Source organism: Copadichromis virginalis, linkage group LG9 (genome assembly GCF_057382275.1).
Source record: "Copadichromis virginalis isolate Kocher_CV1m ecotype Utaka linkage group LG9, C_Virginalis_male_GT1.1, whole genome shotgun sequence".
In the NCBI taxonomy this organism is placed as follows: Eukaryota; Metazoa; Chordata; class Actinopteri; order Cichliformes; family Cichlidae; genus Copadichromis; species Copadichromis virginalis.
Window position 1 is genome coordinate 31,703,093 of NC_140626.1, and position 12,972 is coordinate 31,716,064.

A 12,972-nucleotide genomic window follows, 5' to 3' on the forward strand; every position below is an offset into this window, starting at 1 on the left:
TTTAGCCTCCCTGTACTCTAAGCAGGTACAGAGGATGGCTTTATCAGTCCTTAAAAATGGTTCCCATCCTCTAAGGGCTGAATTTCAGCTTCTTTCCTCAGGACGGAGGTTTCTGTTTCCGGGATGCAGGACAAAGCGTTATAAAAACAGCTTAGTGCTTATTTAACTCAGTGACAGCAACAGGGACAGTTTTTGTTTTTGATTCGAAATGTTTAAATTACTATACATGTGCTACAGTGAGGTTTATATTTTTATTAGGTATGTGTGTTTTTGAAGGGATGCCAAATGCTGTCATTTTTCTTGCCTGTGGGTATAAATAAAGTTACCTTGAACCATGAGAGTCAAACACAGCTTAAAGCTTACTGTGAAAACATTAGAATAATAGTAACTAACGATGTAATGGTATGAGCTTTGAATCCAGCAGGGAGAAACAGGAATCAGGATTTTTTTTCTGCCCAAATATAAATTAGAGGGATGATCGATTTATTTGTACCTGCTTTCATATTTATTGGTGTTTGAATATCGCCTGTCTGTGACATCATACAGACCCAAGAGTGAAATAAGTGTCTCAAACTGAGTGTTGTTGTTTTTTTAACTTATTCAGATCTCATAATTTAAAACTCCATGTTTATTATCAGTTTCCCGTACGGGGTGGAGGTGACAGCAGCTGGCGGCTCAGGCCTGCTCTGTGCTTTCTATTTTCTGCTCGGTGTGTCTGCAGCTGTTGTTTGTCACTCTGCCTCTCGGGTTCTGGCAGCAGGTCGGTGGGTGAAAGGGCTCTGGACCTCTCACTTCCACTCAGCCATGGAGCTTCAGCGTGCAGCACTGGCCACTCTGTTCCTGCTCACACTGCTGTCGTCGGGTAAGTTAGTGAAAACGTTAAGCTGATAACCTGACGAAATGTTTTCAAAGCAAATCTTTTATTTTAAAGGTTGAAAATATCTTTAATCATAAAGCAGGAAGTTTATTCTTACTGGAAAATGTAATCTACAGCTAAAGCAGTTGGTCTGTTATGTGACCGACTAAACTTTTGTGTCAGACTTATTTCAAGTCTTTTTTTTAAATGGAAGTGTTTTTGGGGGGGTTTTTAAGGAAGGACTCATTGAGCAAATAGTTGGGTATTGAGACAGTACAGAGTTTTTTTTAAATCCAAATTAAAACCTCGTTAGTGAAAAATGATCATCTCAAATAGAAAAATGTAAACTCAGTGATGTGCAGCGTTCCCTTTGAATCAGATTGGTGAAAATCAAAGCGCTGCAGTGTGGTGAGCTGTAGGATGGGAAGCCGGTTATCCGTCGTGGTCGATGGATCTGCAGAGCAGCTGTGAAATCTGAGCAGCATGAAGCATTCATGCGCTTGGATCCCGTCGGTTTTCCTCTCTGAATGTCATGCTTGTTTACAGTGTATTTGTGTCACTAGGCCTGGCCGTTAGTCAAAAACCAAACTAAAAACAAACACAAAAAGATGTCACCTGGACTTTGTGGGATTGTGGATTTCTAAATTGAGCAGCACATTCTTTGAGTTTAGAGATGAGTTTATGTTTGACCTTGGAAACAGGAGCTGGAAGCCCATTAGGAAGCAACATTGAAGCTTTCAAGTGTCGCTCTGATTCAGCTTTGGACTAATACTGGGATCAGACTCCACACTGTAAACCAAACTGTCACTGGTGATACCGTTTGATTTATTTTGATCTTAAGACTCAGATTTTAATTTAAAGAGTAAACATGTCTAAATTCAAACACCGTCAACAGAAAGAAGCTGGTTGGGGGGGTCTGAGCTAGTGCAGGGAGCCGAGTTGAGCTGCACTGCTTCATACTCTCTACACGCCTCATCCACGTCATACCCCACCTGTCCCTCTGATGTCAGCACTGCTGCACCCACCCAGCATCCACCTCTAATGTTTGCAGTTGATCTTTAGACCTTCCCATTGTTCTGAGCACTGGTCAGTCCAAAGAGTTTACTTCACCTTACAATATAAAACACCTTGAAGTGACTGTGGTTGAGATTAAGCTCAGTGTAAGGAAAATTGAATTGAACTGAAATGAATTAGCAGTATAATATGAAAGGCGTGTGTGTTTTCATGCATGTCTTCCTTCCATATTCGGCAATAAATGACTTTAAGGCTGGAAGGTGACGAGAGGAGCTGGGATTAAAATCACTCTGAGCAGGGTCAGAAGTGTCAGCGTGAGCAGCGAGTCAAGGAAAAAAGTGGCCCATCTAATCATAAAGATCCTGAAAAGCATTGGACTGCAACCAGAAATTATTAACAACAGCAAAAAATCGGAAAGCTGTTTGAATAATAGATGAGAAAAAAATGAAAACTGACATCTTTGTGCAAAATTTTAAAGATAACTTGAAAAAAGGTAGAAAAAAGTAAAGTTGCTTTTTTTCTTTTAACTCATGTTTAATTATAGAAATGGATTTACTGTTGAGTGTCTCATTCCTCCATCACAGTACTGGTTGCTTTCTAGATTTCCAACAGAGTTTTTTGCCCACTGCCTCCTCAGCAGGTTTGGTTTGCTCATCTTAAATACTGAAACGTGTCCTTTGTTGGCCTGCTGGACTTTTGTATAATCTCTCCCAGTTTTAGTAGAAGCAGCTTAGAGAATATGAACAGCAGTTGTAAAACGTGTGTGTTTTAATCTGTGTGTGTGTTAGAGTGCAATGGCAGGAACGAAGAGGAGCGTGTTATTGAATACGTGTTCAAAGAGATGGGATACAACAAGGAGCTGCGCCCCGTCGAGAAGCAGCAGGATGTTGTCGATGTTAACCTCGCCCTCACGCTCTCCAACCTCATCTCTCTGGTTCGCAGCTTCTGTGTGTTTATGTAGTTCATCCTGTCATTAAAACTTTAAATGTGTCCGTTAGGTTTAAATCGAACACATTCAAACAGAAACATCGATGTTTGTCTTTGTTCTCCTCTGTAGAAAGAAGTAGACGAGACGCTGCTGACGAACGTGTGGCTGGAAATTGTGGGTAACAATTCATTCTTTTACATCTTCATATTCAGTACTTGCAGCTCTTTATTTACTTCTGTGTGTGTGCGTGTGTGCGTGTGTGTGTGTGTGTGTGTGTGTGTTATGGCAGACGTGGACTGACTACCGGCTGACGTGGAATTCCACAGAGTTTGGTGGCATTGAGATACTCCGGCTGCCGCCCAGCATGGTGTGGCTGCCGGAGATCGTTCTGGAAAACAAGTGAGGTCACACAAAAAAACCTCATTTTTATGTCAATGGAAAATTAAAAATTTTAAATGTATTTGTCCGTCTCTATGAGATAAGTAAATGAAAACTATTTTGTCATGATAATCCCAGTCATTAAGGCCTGGCCCTGTTTTTGCCACCCTGAGTGAAAACCACTGCTGGTATTCTGTGGATTTATGAGACAAAAGCTGAACTTTTTGGGAGGTTTGAGTCCTGTTACATCTGGTGTTAGACCAAGCCAACAGCAAAAGAATGGTGGAGGGGCTACTTTGCTGCTTCAGGACGATTTGGTGTAATTGATGGAACCATTAATTCTGGTCTGTTTGGCCATTAATTTGCTGTCTTGAACCTTGGGAGCACTTGTATTATACAGCAGGACAATGATCCAAAACACAGCAGGAAGTCCATCTGAGAATGAGTGAGTCAAATGCTTTGGTGTGACCTTAAAGCTGCTGTTCATGCTCAAAAATCCTCCAATGTGACTGTATTAAAACAACTCTGCAAAGTAAAGTTGGCCAAACTTCCTCCACAGTGATGTGAAAGACTCACTGGCAGTTATCTCAAACACTTGACTGCAGTTCTTGCCGGTAAGGCTGGCACATGTTATTAGGTTTTTTCACGCAGGTTTGAATGTTTTTTCCCCTTAATAATTAAAATCATAATTTAAAAACTACATTTCTATTTACTCAGGTTGTCTTTAAAGATCTCAAACATTCAAGTGTTGCAAAAACCTTTTCACAGTACTGCAAAACCAAATCAGTTTTAAGGTTACACTTTGTGTTGATCTCCTTAAATTACAGCTGAAAGTCTGCACTGATGTAAAACCCACTGTGGTGAAGTAAAGAGCCCAAATAAAATAAATAAATCATTGGGCAAAAACAGATTTTCCTAACTGTATGTCCTTTCCTCCTTCCTCCATGCCTCAGTAATGATGCCCAGTTTGAAGTGGCCTACTACAGTAATGTACTGGTGTATGAAAATGGTTTCTGCTACTGGTTGCCACCGGCCATCTTCCGCTCCTCCTGCTCCATCAACGTCAGATACTTCCCCTTCGACTGGCAGAACTGCACGCTCAAGTTCACGTAAGAAAGAATTATTTAAAGCTCTCTGTTGACAGTTATGCATCCAAAATCAGAATTTACAGTCTGCTGTGAAGCAAATCTGTAAAGTTTTTATGGTGTTTTTCTCCTGAAAGATCTCAGATTAATTTAATCCGTGTTTGTCACGGTGCTTTGCAGCTCTCTGACCTACAACGCCAAAGAGATCCGGATGCTCCTGAAAGAAGAATACGCCGGAGAAGTCGCCAACTATACAGTAGAGTGGGTCGTTATTGACCCTGCTAGCTTTACAGGTAGATGCTCTTTTCTGCACTCCAGTGTTATGTTCACACTTTACTTTTCCCTGTCAGAAATGCCCATGGCATACTGTACTGTAACTCGATCCTGTCCAAATATATATTTCTGGCTCATCTGGAAAAGTGTCCGTGCAGCCGCCTGTCCACAAAGAACCACACCTCCTCCCACAGTGTTGGTCAGGATTTAACTTGCACATAAAGATCATGTAGCTGGTCTTCTTGTCTTGAGCTTTGCATCTTGTTGTAAACCGTCTGTATTTGTATTCATGAAGGCGTCTCTTGATTGCTAACAGTGATACTCTTACCTCTTTGAGTCTCTTCTTAAGGTTAGATCTTGTGAAGTTAGTTTTCTTAACCATGGAAAAAATTCTGTCATCATCCACTTTAATTGTCTTTTGTGGTCTTTCTGGGTTTTTGGTGATCCTGAGCTGGTCAGTGGATTCCGTCTTTTTATGAATGAACCAGACTGAAAGTGTTGCTCTTTCTTCGATGGGTTTATTCAGTTTTTTCAGCCCAACTCTGGCCTCTTTTATTTCATCACCAGTACATCAACACCTCATATGAAGAGTTCCAGTGAAACTCCAACACTTTTATTGCATCTTTATAAAAAAATGTATAATTACTGTAGTGTGCACAGGCAAAAAAAAAAAAAAGTTTGGACTTCACTGCATTTAGATACATTTTTCACAAACATGGACATGAAAAACACATTTTAGTGCTTCTAATGTCAAAGAACAGACATCTTTTCACTTTAGGCTGAAACGACGCAGTCGGGTTTGGCAGTCAAACGTGGAGGAAGCGCCGTTATGTAAACTTTCTTCTGTCTGGGTCTCATCTCATGTTTTCCACTAATGTTGGCAGAAAACGGCGAGTGGGAGATCGTCCACCGGCCAGCCAAGAGAAACATCTACAAGCACATCCCCATGGACAGCAACAAGCACCAGGACATCACCTTCTACCTGATCATCAAACGCAAACCTCTGTTCTACATTGTCAACATCATCATTCCCTGTGTGCTCATCTCCTTCCTGGCCTGCCTCGTCTACTACCTGCCCGCTGACAGTCAGTGCACGTTTAAAGAGCAATTTCAACCAATTCTCTGTAACCTGTGGTGTTACCGAGCTGTGCAAATATTCCTCGACATGCACAGAGACACACTCAGTTTTGTTTTTTTTATAAGACAGAGAAATGTGCCAACTCTGAAAGCTTAAAATCTTCTGCAGGCTGTCAACAGGAAACTGCAGCAAGGCAGATTAAATGTATTTGTAAACTAATTATAATTAAATCATTTATATTTTTAAACATTAATCTGGGAAAAAGTCAGAAATCACTGTAACTGGGAATCTCCTGTCGATTCCTCTGGTCTTAGTGTAAACAGAGCTCACCTGCAAACACTTTGCAAACACTTTGCTCTTAAACTGCCCAGAAATACTTTGTTGGAGGTTTAAAATAATCCCAGTCTGAACTGGTTTCCTTCACTTGTTGAAACAGTTTGTGCGTTTTGTGTGCAGGTGGCGAGAAGATGACCTTGTCCATCTCTGTGCTGCTCGCTCAGTCTGTCTTCCTGCTGCTGATCTCTCAAAGGCTGCCGGAAACTTCCATGTCTGTGCCGCTCATTGTTAAGTAAGAAACGCAAAACATACTCCCAACAACAGCTGGAAACATCAGCTTTAGATTCAGATTGAAGCTTTTCCAAGTGCTTCATTATAATATGCTGGTTTTCTTCAGTAAACATGAATGATTTCTGTTTGCACACAGCAACACGATTATTTCAGAGAACAGTCAGAGTTACCAGGGTCAGTGTTATTAGCCTTCTGACGCCCTTTTTATTGAGCCAGAGCGCAAACCACTGCTGTGCAGAGATGTACTTAAACTTTGCAATGCAGTTTAAAAACTTCAACAAGGCTTTAACATGTCACCTGAGAAAGCGTCACGCCAAAACCAGATACATTTGTTTAGATTTGAGAAAAAGAATCGTTGATGCTCACAACGCAGGAGATGAATATTCAAAGTTAGTATCACAGCGTGTATCATGAACTGGAGTGAGAAGTGTCGTCAAGAAATTCAGAGACACGCAGGACAGAACGAGCCTGGCAGAGGCAGGAAGCAAACGAAAAACGACTGAGATATGTGACATCCAACAGTTGGGAATTGTAGCCTCAAAGGAGAGAGTCATGAGAGGAATGGACTGCAGGACAGAAGCCTTCAAACGAGACTGAAGTAATAATGAGATCTTGGAGAAAGAGTCTGCATACTGGAAGCGCATCATTTGTTCAGTAAAGTGTAGCACAGCTGAATTACAGAATTACAGTTTTCCTGTTTGGGGTGAAGACTCTCCAAATATGGACTGCTGTTTTTTAAAGTTCCCAGTCTGTAAACACTCGCTGACAAATAACAAGAAATGAAAAGTGAGAAAATAATGTGTATATTTAATTTAAAAAAGAAAGAAATAATAGATCAAAGTTAAAGTTAAACTGTCTCCCAGGTATTTGATGTTCATCATGGTGCTGGTTACTGTGGTCGTTTTAAACTGTGTGGTCGTCCTCAACCTGCACTTCAGGACGCCGAGCACGCACGTCATGACTGAGTGGACCAAGAGGGTAAAACACACACACACACACACACACACACACACACACACACACACACACACACACACACACACACACCATGTGATGTACATCCTGTCCAGGTGAAATGAATTTATAAAATATACCATTCAATGCACAAACATATTACACATTTTAAGCAGCAGCCAAAGAATATTTCTGTGCATTTATTTTAAATATCTGTTGCACGTTTTAAAAACGTATTAAAAACTGATTTATTTATTTAGAACTTATTTCTAATAATAATAATACATTTTATTTAAGGGCGCCTTTCAGAAACCCAAGGTCACCTTACAAAAAACAGAATTAATAAAAGAAACAATAGTCATAAAATACATAAAATAAGTTAAAATTACAAAACAGAGCTTGACAACAGATAAAATCAGCATTAAAGCGAATAAGCCAGTTTAAACAGATGTGTTTTGAGCTGTGACTTAAATACGGAGAGGGAGTCAACAGGAGGAAGGAGGAGGAAGAGAGCTCCAGAGCCGAGGAGCAGAGCGACTGAAAGCTCCGTTCCCCAGAGTGCTAAGGTGTGAGGATGGAGCAGTAAGATGAATAGCAGATGATGATCTGAGAAGGCGGGAAACAGTGGTGATATGGAGCAGGTCACATAAATATGAAGGAGCAGATTTATGGATACACCTGTATGTAAGAAGTAAGATTTTAACATTTATTCTGGCCTCTATGGGCAACCAGTGAAGCTGCTGAAGAACTGGGGTAATATGAGCTCTCAACGGAGTGCGAGTTATGACCCGAGCTGCAGAACTTTTTATTTGCTTTGCATCTTTCTCTCACAATATTTTCCCAGCTTATTTTAATGCTTTGCTGCTTATTGATGTGTATTCACTGATTCACACTGACAGCGCTGAGGCAGCACAGCTGAAAATAAAATAATAAAGTACAATTAATTCAAAAGCAAAAATAGGAGAATCAATATCAAGGTACATAACTACAGAATTAAATACTACAAATATCTATTTATGGCGTATTTGAGCATTAATTCAATGACTACATTTTTAAGAATATTTATGGCATTAAAATTCATTTGTTTATATTTGATTTACTTTTGTTTGTCCAATATATGCCAACTTAAAGTGTCAGCTTTCAGACACACTGCAGTGTAGTACTGTAATAGTGCCATACAGCAATAGTAATGTATAAAATATAAAACTTTCTGAGTTTTATGTAAATAAACACGTTTCTCTCCACGTCCAGTTTTTCCTCGAACGGTTGCCTCGGCTCTTGCTCATGTCCCACCCTGCGGAGGCAGAGCCAGCGTGGGATGGAGCGTTGCCGCGACGATCGAGTTCAGTGGGTTACATCGCCAAAGCGGACGAGTACTACACCGTCAAGTCTCGCAGCGAGCTGATGTTTGAGAAACAATCGGAGAGACACGGCTTCACCACTCGAGTCACCCATGCAGCATGTACGCACCGTCGCCTGAGTGTGTTTATAAGATGCTGCGTTATTGTGACAGGAAATCAGAATCAGATGTAGTGATGTGGCCTTCGTCACCAGGCTTTAGCACATCAGTATTACACGTAGTTTTGTGTTGGAGTCTGATGCTGCTGGGGCCAGCTGTTTGGTCGTATACGTGATCAGTGGACTCTGCAGTAAAACCTGCAGAGAGGATGTTTAAATTGAGGTGTGTGTGTGTGTGTGTGTGTGTGTGTGTGTGTGTGTGTGTGTGTGTGTGTGTGTAGTGGTGAAACCCCAGGATGACGGAGGTGTGACGGATCAGCTGTACTCTGAAATGAAGCCAGCTGTGGACGGAGCGAACTACATCATCAAACACATGCGCAACAAGAACGAATACAACGAGGTGAGAGCGAACAACCAGAACGTGACGATGCTCTGCTTGATTCAAGATGCTTTGAATTGTGTAAAAAATGCACGTTTTCATCAACATTTTGCATTTTTTTCAGTATTTCCCACACGCACATGTTTCAAATCAACAAACAAATTCTAATATTTGTCAAAGTTAATCCAAGAAAATACAAAACACAGTTTTCAAATGATGGTTTCATTGATAAAGAGAAAAAGCTGCCCAAACCGACCTGGCCCTGTGTGAAAGTCATCGCCCCTTAAGCCTCAGAACTGGTTGTGCCAACCTGGGGGGGGGGAAGTTCATGCATTGATAATAAATAAAAACAAATGTTACACATCACTGGGGAGGAATTTTGGCCCCACTCCTTTTCGCAGAATTGTGTGAATTCTGCCACATTGGAGGGTTTTTCAGCATAAACAGCATCTCCATTGGACTTTAGTCTGGACTCCAAAGCCAGTCCAAAACTTTCATCTGTTTTTTTGGGCTCATCATCCAGCTGTATAACCCAAGTGATCTTGAGCTTCAGTGTATGAACTGATGGTCGGACATTCTCCTTCAGGATTTTCTGGTACAGATCAGAATTCACGGTTCATTTACAGCAAGTCGTCCAGGGCCTGAAGCAGCAACGCAGCCCCAACCCATCACACTACCTCCATGTTTGATTGAAAAGTTGTATTCGTTTTAAACCTGATGTAACTGGACTTAAACCCGTTACATCTGGTCAGTCTGGGGATCATCCAGATGTTTTGTTGGTCAGCAGTGGTTTTCGTCTTGGATCTCGCCCATGGATGACATTTTTGCCCAGTCACTTTCTTATTGTTGAATCGTGAACTCTGACCTTAAGTGATGCCTGCAGTTCTTTAGATGTTCTTTTGTGACATCCTAGATGAGTCGTTGATGTGCTCTTGGAGTAATTTCGGTAGTCTGGCCACTGCTGGGAAGATTCACGTCTCTTCCAAATCTTCCACTGTGGTTCACTGGAGTCCCCAAACCAGCAGTTTTTAACACTGCTGTGTTGACTTCATTATTCTTGGATCTGGGGCCAGACTGTAACAACATCTGATGAGAGGACTAGAAGCTCATTAGTTCCTTTGGTTATGGCTTTATTGTTTTTATTGAATAAAAAATGAGGTGAAACATAAAACTCTGCCCTCGCTGGTGTCGTCACAGGAGAAAGATAACTGGAGCGGCATCGCTCGCACCGTCGACCGTCTCTGCCTCTTCCTGATCACTCCTGTGATGATCTTTGGCACCATCATCATCTTCCTGATGGGAGCCTGCAACAGTCCTCCACGTCTGCCCTTTGAAGGAGACCCGCATGACTACATGGAGAACCATGCACGTCTGCTGTAGCACATGAACAAAAGCACCCAACACAGCAGAGAGCGCTGTTACTGTGTTCATATCCTGAGGTTTGTTACTCTGTATGACAAAATATTGTAGCTGTGTGTTTTCTTGTGTTGAATGAATAAGTCTGTATTTGATTTAATCCAGGGTTTGTGGTTTGAATAAAGATTTATAATCAGAAATCTTTGACATGATTTGTTTCTGTTCACAATGATTGAACCAGCAGAGAATATTCACTTTCACTCTTTAACCTTTTTTTCTTTGCATGAACTAAAGACTGTTTTTTTTAAACTCTCCAAGGTTCGGTGTGTAAAATGTCACCACTAGATGTTATTAGATTGCATAGTGCAGTCAGTTAAATTCTATGTTTGCAACTCTCCCAATTCGAATGCATGTCCAGCTGCAGCAGGACAAACAAGTCTATGATGTGACTCCTCTGTCAGTCAGCTGTTTACCTCGGCTGGTGTCCACGTCGATTCACTCTGGAGAAAGCTGTCCAGTGACACAGATATCAAGGTGAGCTGGTGAGGATATCCTGCATGTTTCTGTTGTTAAGTGCTGCTGTTAGTCAGCATTAGTACAACAGTCTGTAAAGTGGATGTAACTTTGTTGGATTCTGAGACTTGGATAATAAACTCGTATGATGTGAGAATGTACTTTACCTTTAAAAAAACTGTTTAAGTGTGATTTTTAGGACACTTCAGTCCTACATTACCTGTCATAATGGCGGAAAGGCTTTTACAGACAAAAACATGGCTGTGCCATGGGCTCCCCCGTGTCACCTATTGTAGCCAACCTTTACATGGAGGAAGTGGAAAGGAAGGCTCTTGGCTCTTTCAAAGGAAGAGTACCCAGCCACTGGTACAGATATGTGGACGACACCTGGGTCAAAATCAAGACACAAGAAGTGGAATCCTTCACTGCGCACATTAACTCTGTGGATAAAAACATCAAGTTCACCAGGGAAGACACAAAGGACGACTGTTTGCCTTTCCTGGACTGCGCTGTGCACATTGAAGAGAACGGCAAACTCAACATCGAAGTTTACCGGAAGCCCACACACACGGACCAGTACCTCCTCTTTGACTCCCATCACCCTCTGGAACACAAACTTGGAGTAATCAGGACCCTACACCACCGGGCAGAACATGTTCCCTCTAAGCCTGAAGGAAAAAGAAGGAACACACACATGTAAAGGAAGCACTCAAAACGTGCGGCTATCCTAAATGGGCGTTCTTAAAGTCAGCAAAGAGGCACAGAAAAGAAGACCAGACACCAGCGAGGGAGGATAAGAAGGACAGACGCAACAACATTGTCATCCCCTATGTAGCCGGTGTATCAGAGAAACTCAGGAGAGTTTTCTCCAAGCATGACATCCCAGTGTATTTCAGACCCAGCAACACGCTCAGACAGAAACTGGTTCACCCGAAAGATAAAACGCCAAAACACAGACTTAACAATGTGGTGTATGCTGTACAGTGCAGCGAGGAATGCCCAGACCTCTACATTGGAGAGACCAAACAGCCACTTCACAAGCGCATGGCACAACACAGAAGAGCCACCTCCACAGGACAAGACTCAGCAGTCCATCTGCATCTTAAGGATAAAGGACACTCTTTCGAGGATGCCAATGTTCACATTTTGGACAGAGAGGACAGATGGTTTGAAAGAGGAGTGAAAGAAGCCATCTATGTCCACTGTGAGCGACCATCTTTGAACAGAGGCGGGGGTTTACGACACCAACTCTCTGCCATCTATAATCCAGTTTTGAGATCCTTCCCAGACGCCTTAACGCCCACTCACATCCTGGGCCATCTGATCTCAGGAATTCGCATGATAAGGTGGGGCCAGGTTTCACAATGAACTCACACGAAACTCTGGCTGATTGGGACCCACGCCCAGTTTCCCACCTTGGCTCAGGCGATTAGAGGATCATCAGGGGGTCCTTTTGTCCCTCTGTGGGGGGTCACTCCCACTAGGTTTATATCTGGGACTCTCCACCATTTGACCTTAGAACTGAAGAAGCTTCTCGGATGAGAGGTGAAACGTCTTCAAGCAACTTAAAGAAGTCCAGATCTTATCCGTGCTGACTCAATGAGCCCATTTGAGAAACACACCTCTCCCATCATTCCAATCCCAGTGGGCAGCCTTGTGGGGGTTTGAACAGCCAGTTCAGCTTTCTTAATTCTTCGATAAGTCAGGGCCAAGCCAGCTCCGATCAACCAGAACAATGTTACCATGGTTCCTAATAGGTAGATATCTTCAGCACTCAGGCTCACCCAAGCCCAGACTTCTCGTTGAGAAAGGGGTGTCAATTGCAGGGAAGATGAGGAGAGGAGAAAAAGTGCGACCGCCTTCGCTGAGAGCCAAACGAGATAATTATCATGTTTATTTCTTCCATGTGAAGTGTAGTTTGGATCTTCTTTTGCTGCTGGTTTGGTCAATATTGTTTGGTGAGAGATAAAACCTGCAGCTTCAGAACTTGAGCAAAAAGGGCGTAAACACAAAGCGCGGACCCGGCGAAACATTAGAATCAACGAGCTGTCGGCTTTCAGCACCGACCGCATCCCCGTACGAGCCGTCGGGTGAGAAAGGCGACATCTCACTGCTTCTGACCCGTCGGAGGCT

General features: G+C 42.3%; 1 protein-coding gene across 1 annotated transcript; it reads left to right on the forward strand.

Annotated features, from left to right (window-relative positions):
* The first annotated feature begins 752 nt into the window (after window positions 1–752).
* On the forward strand, window positions 753–11,003 carry chrnd (cholinergic receptor, nicotinic, delta (muscle)). The gene is made up of 12 exons (XM_085468968.1): window positions 753–862; window positions 2,659–2,804; window positions 2,928–2,972; window positions 3,088–3,197; window positions 4,130–4,285; window positions 4,442–4,554; window positions 5,419–5,619; window positions 6,069–6,180; window positions 7,043–7,157; window positions 8,385–8,595; window positions 8,873–8,991; window positions 10,168–11,003. Exons 1-12 carry the CDS (start codon window positions 805–807, stop codon window positions 10,348–10,350), a joined length of 1,569 nt encoding a protein of 522 aa, XP_085325094.1. The 5' UTR covers window positions 753–804; the 3' UTR covers window positions 10,351–11,003.
* The last annotated feature ends 1,969 nt before the right edge of the window (window positions 11,004–12,972 follow it).

Coding starts and splice junctions, on each gene's coding strand:
- chrnd (XM_085468968.1), top strand. CDS start 805: ATGGAGCTTCAGCGTGCAGCACTGGCCACTCTGTTCCTGCTCACACTG. Junction 2,805..2,927: donor TCTCCAACCTCATCTCTCTG/GTTCGCAGCTTC, acceptor TCTCCTCTGTAG/AAAGAAGTAGACGAGACGCT. Junction 5,620..6,068: donor CTACTACCTGCCCGCTGACA/GTCAGTGCACGT, acceptor TTTTGTGTGCAG/GTGGCGAGAAGATGACCTTG.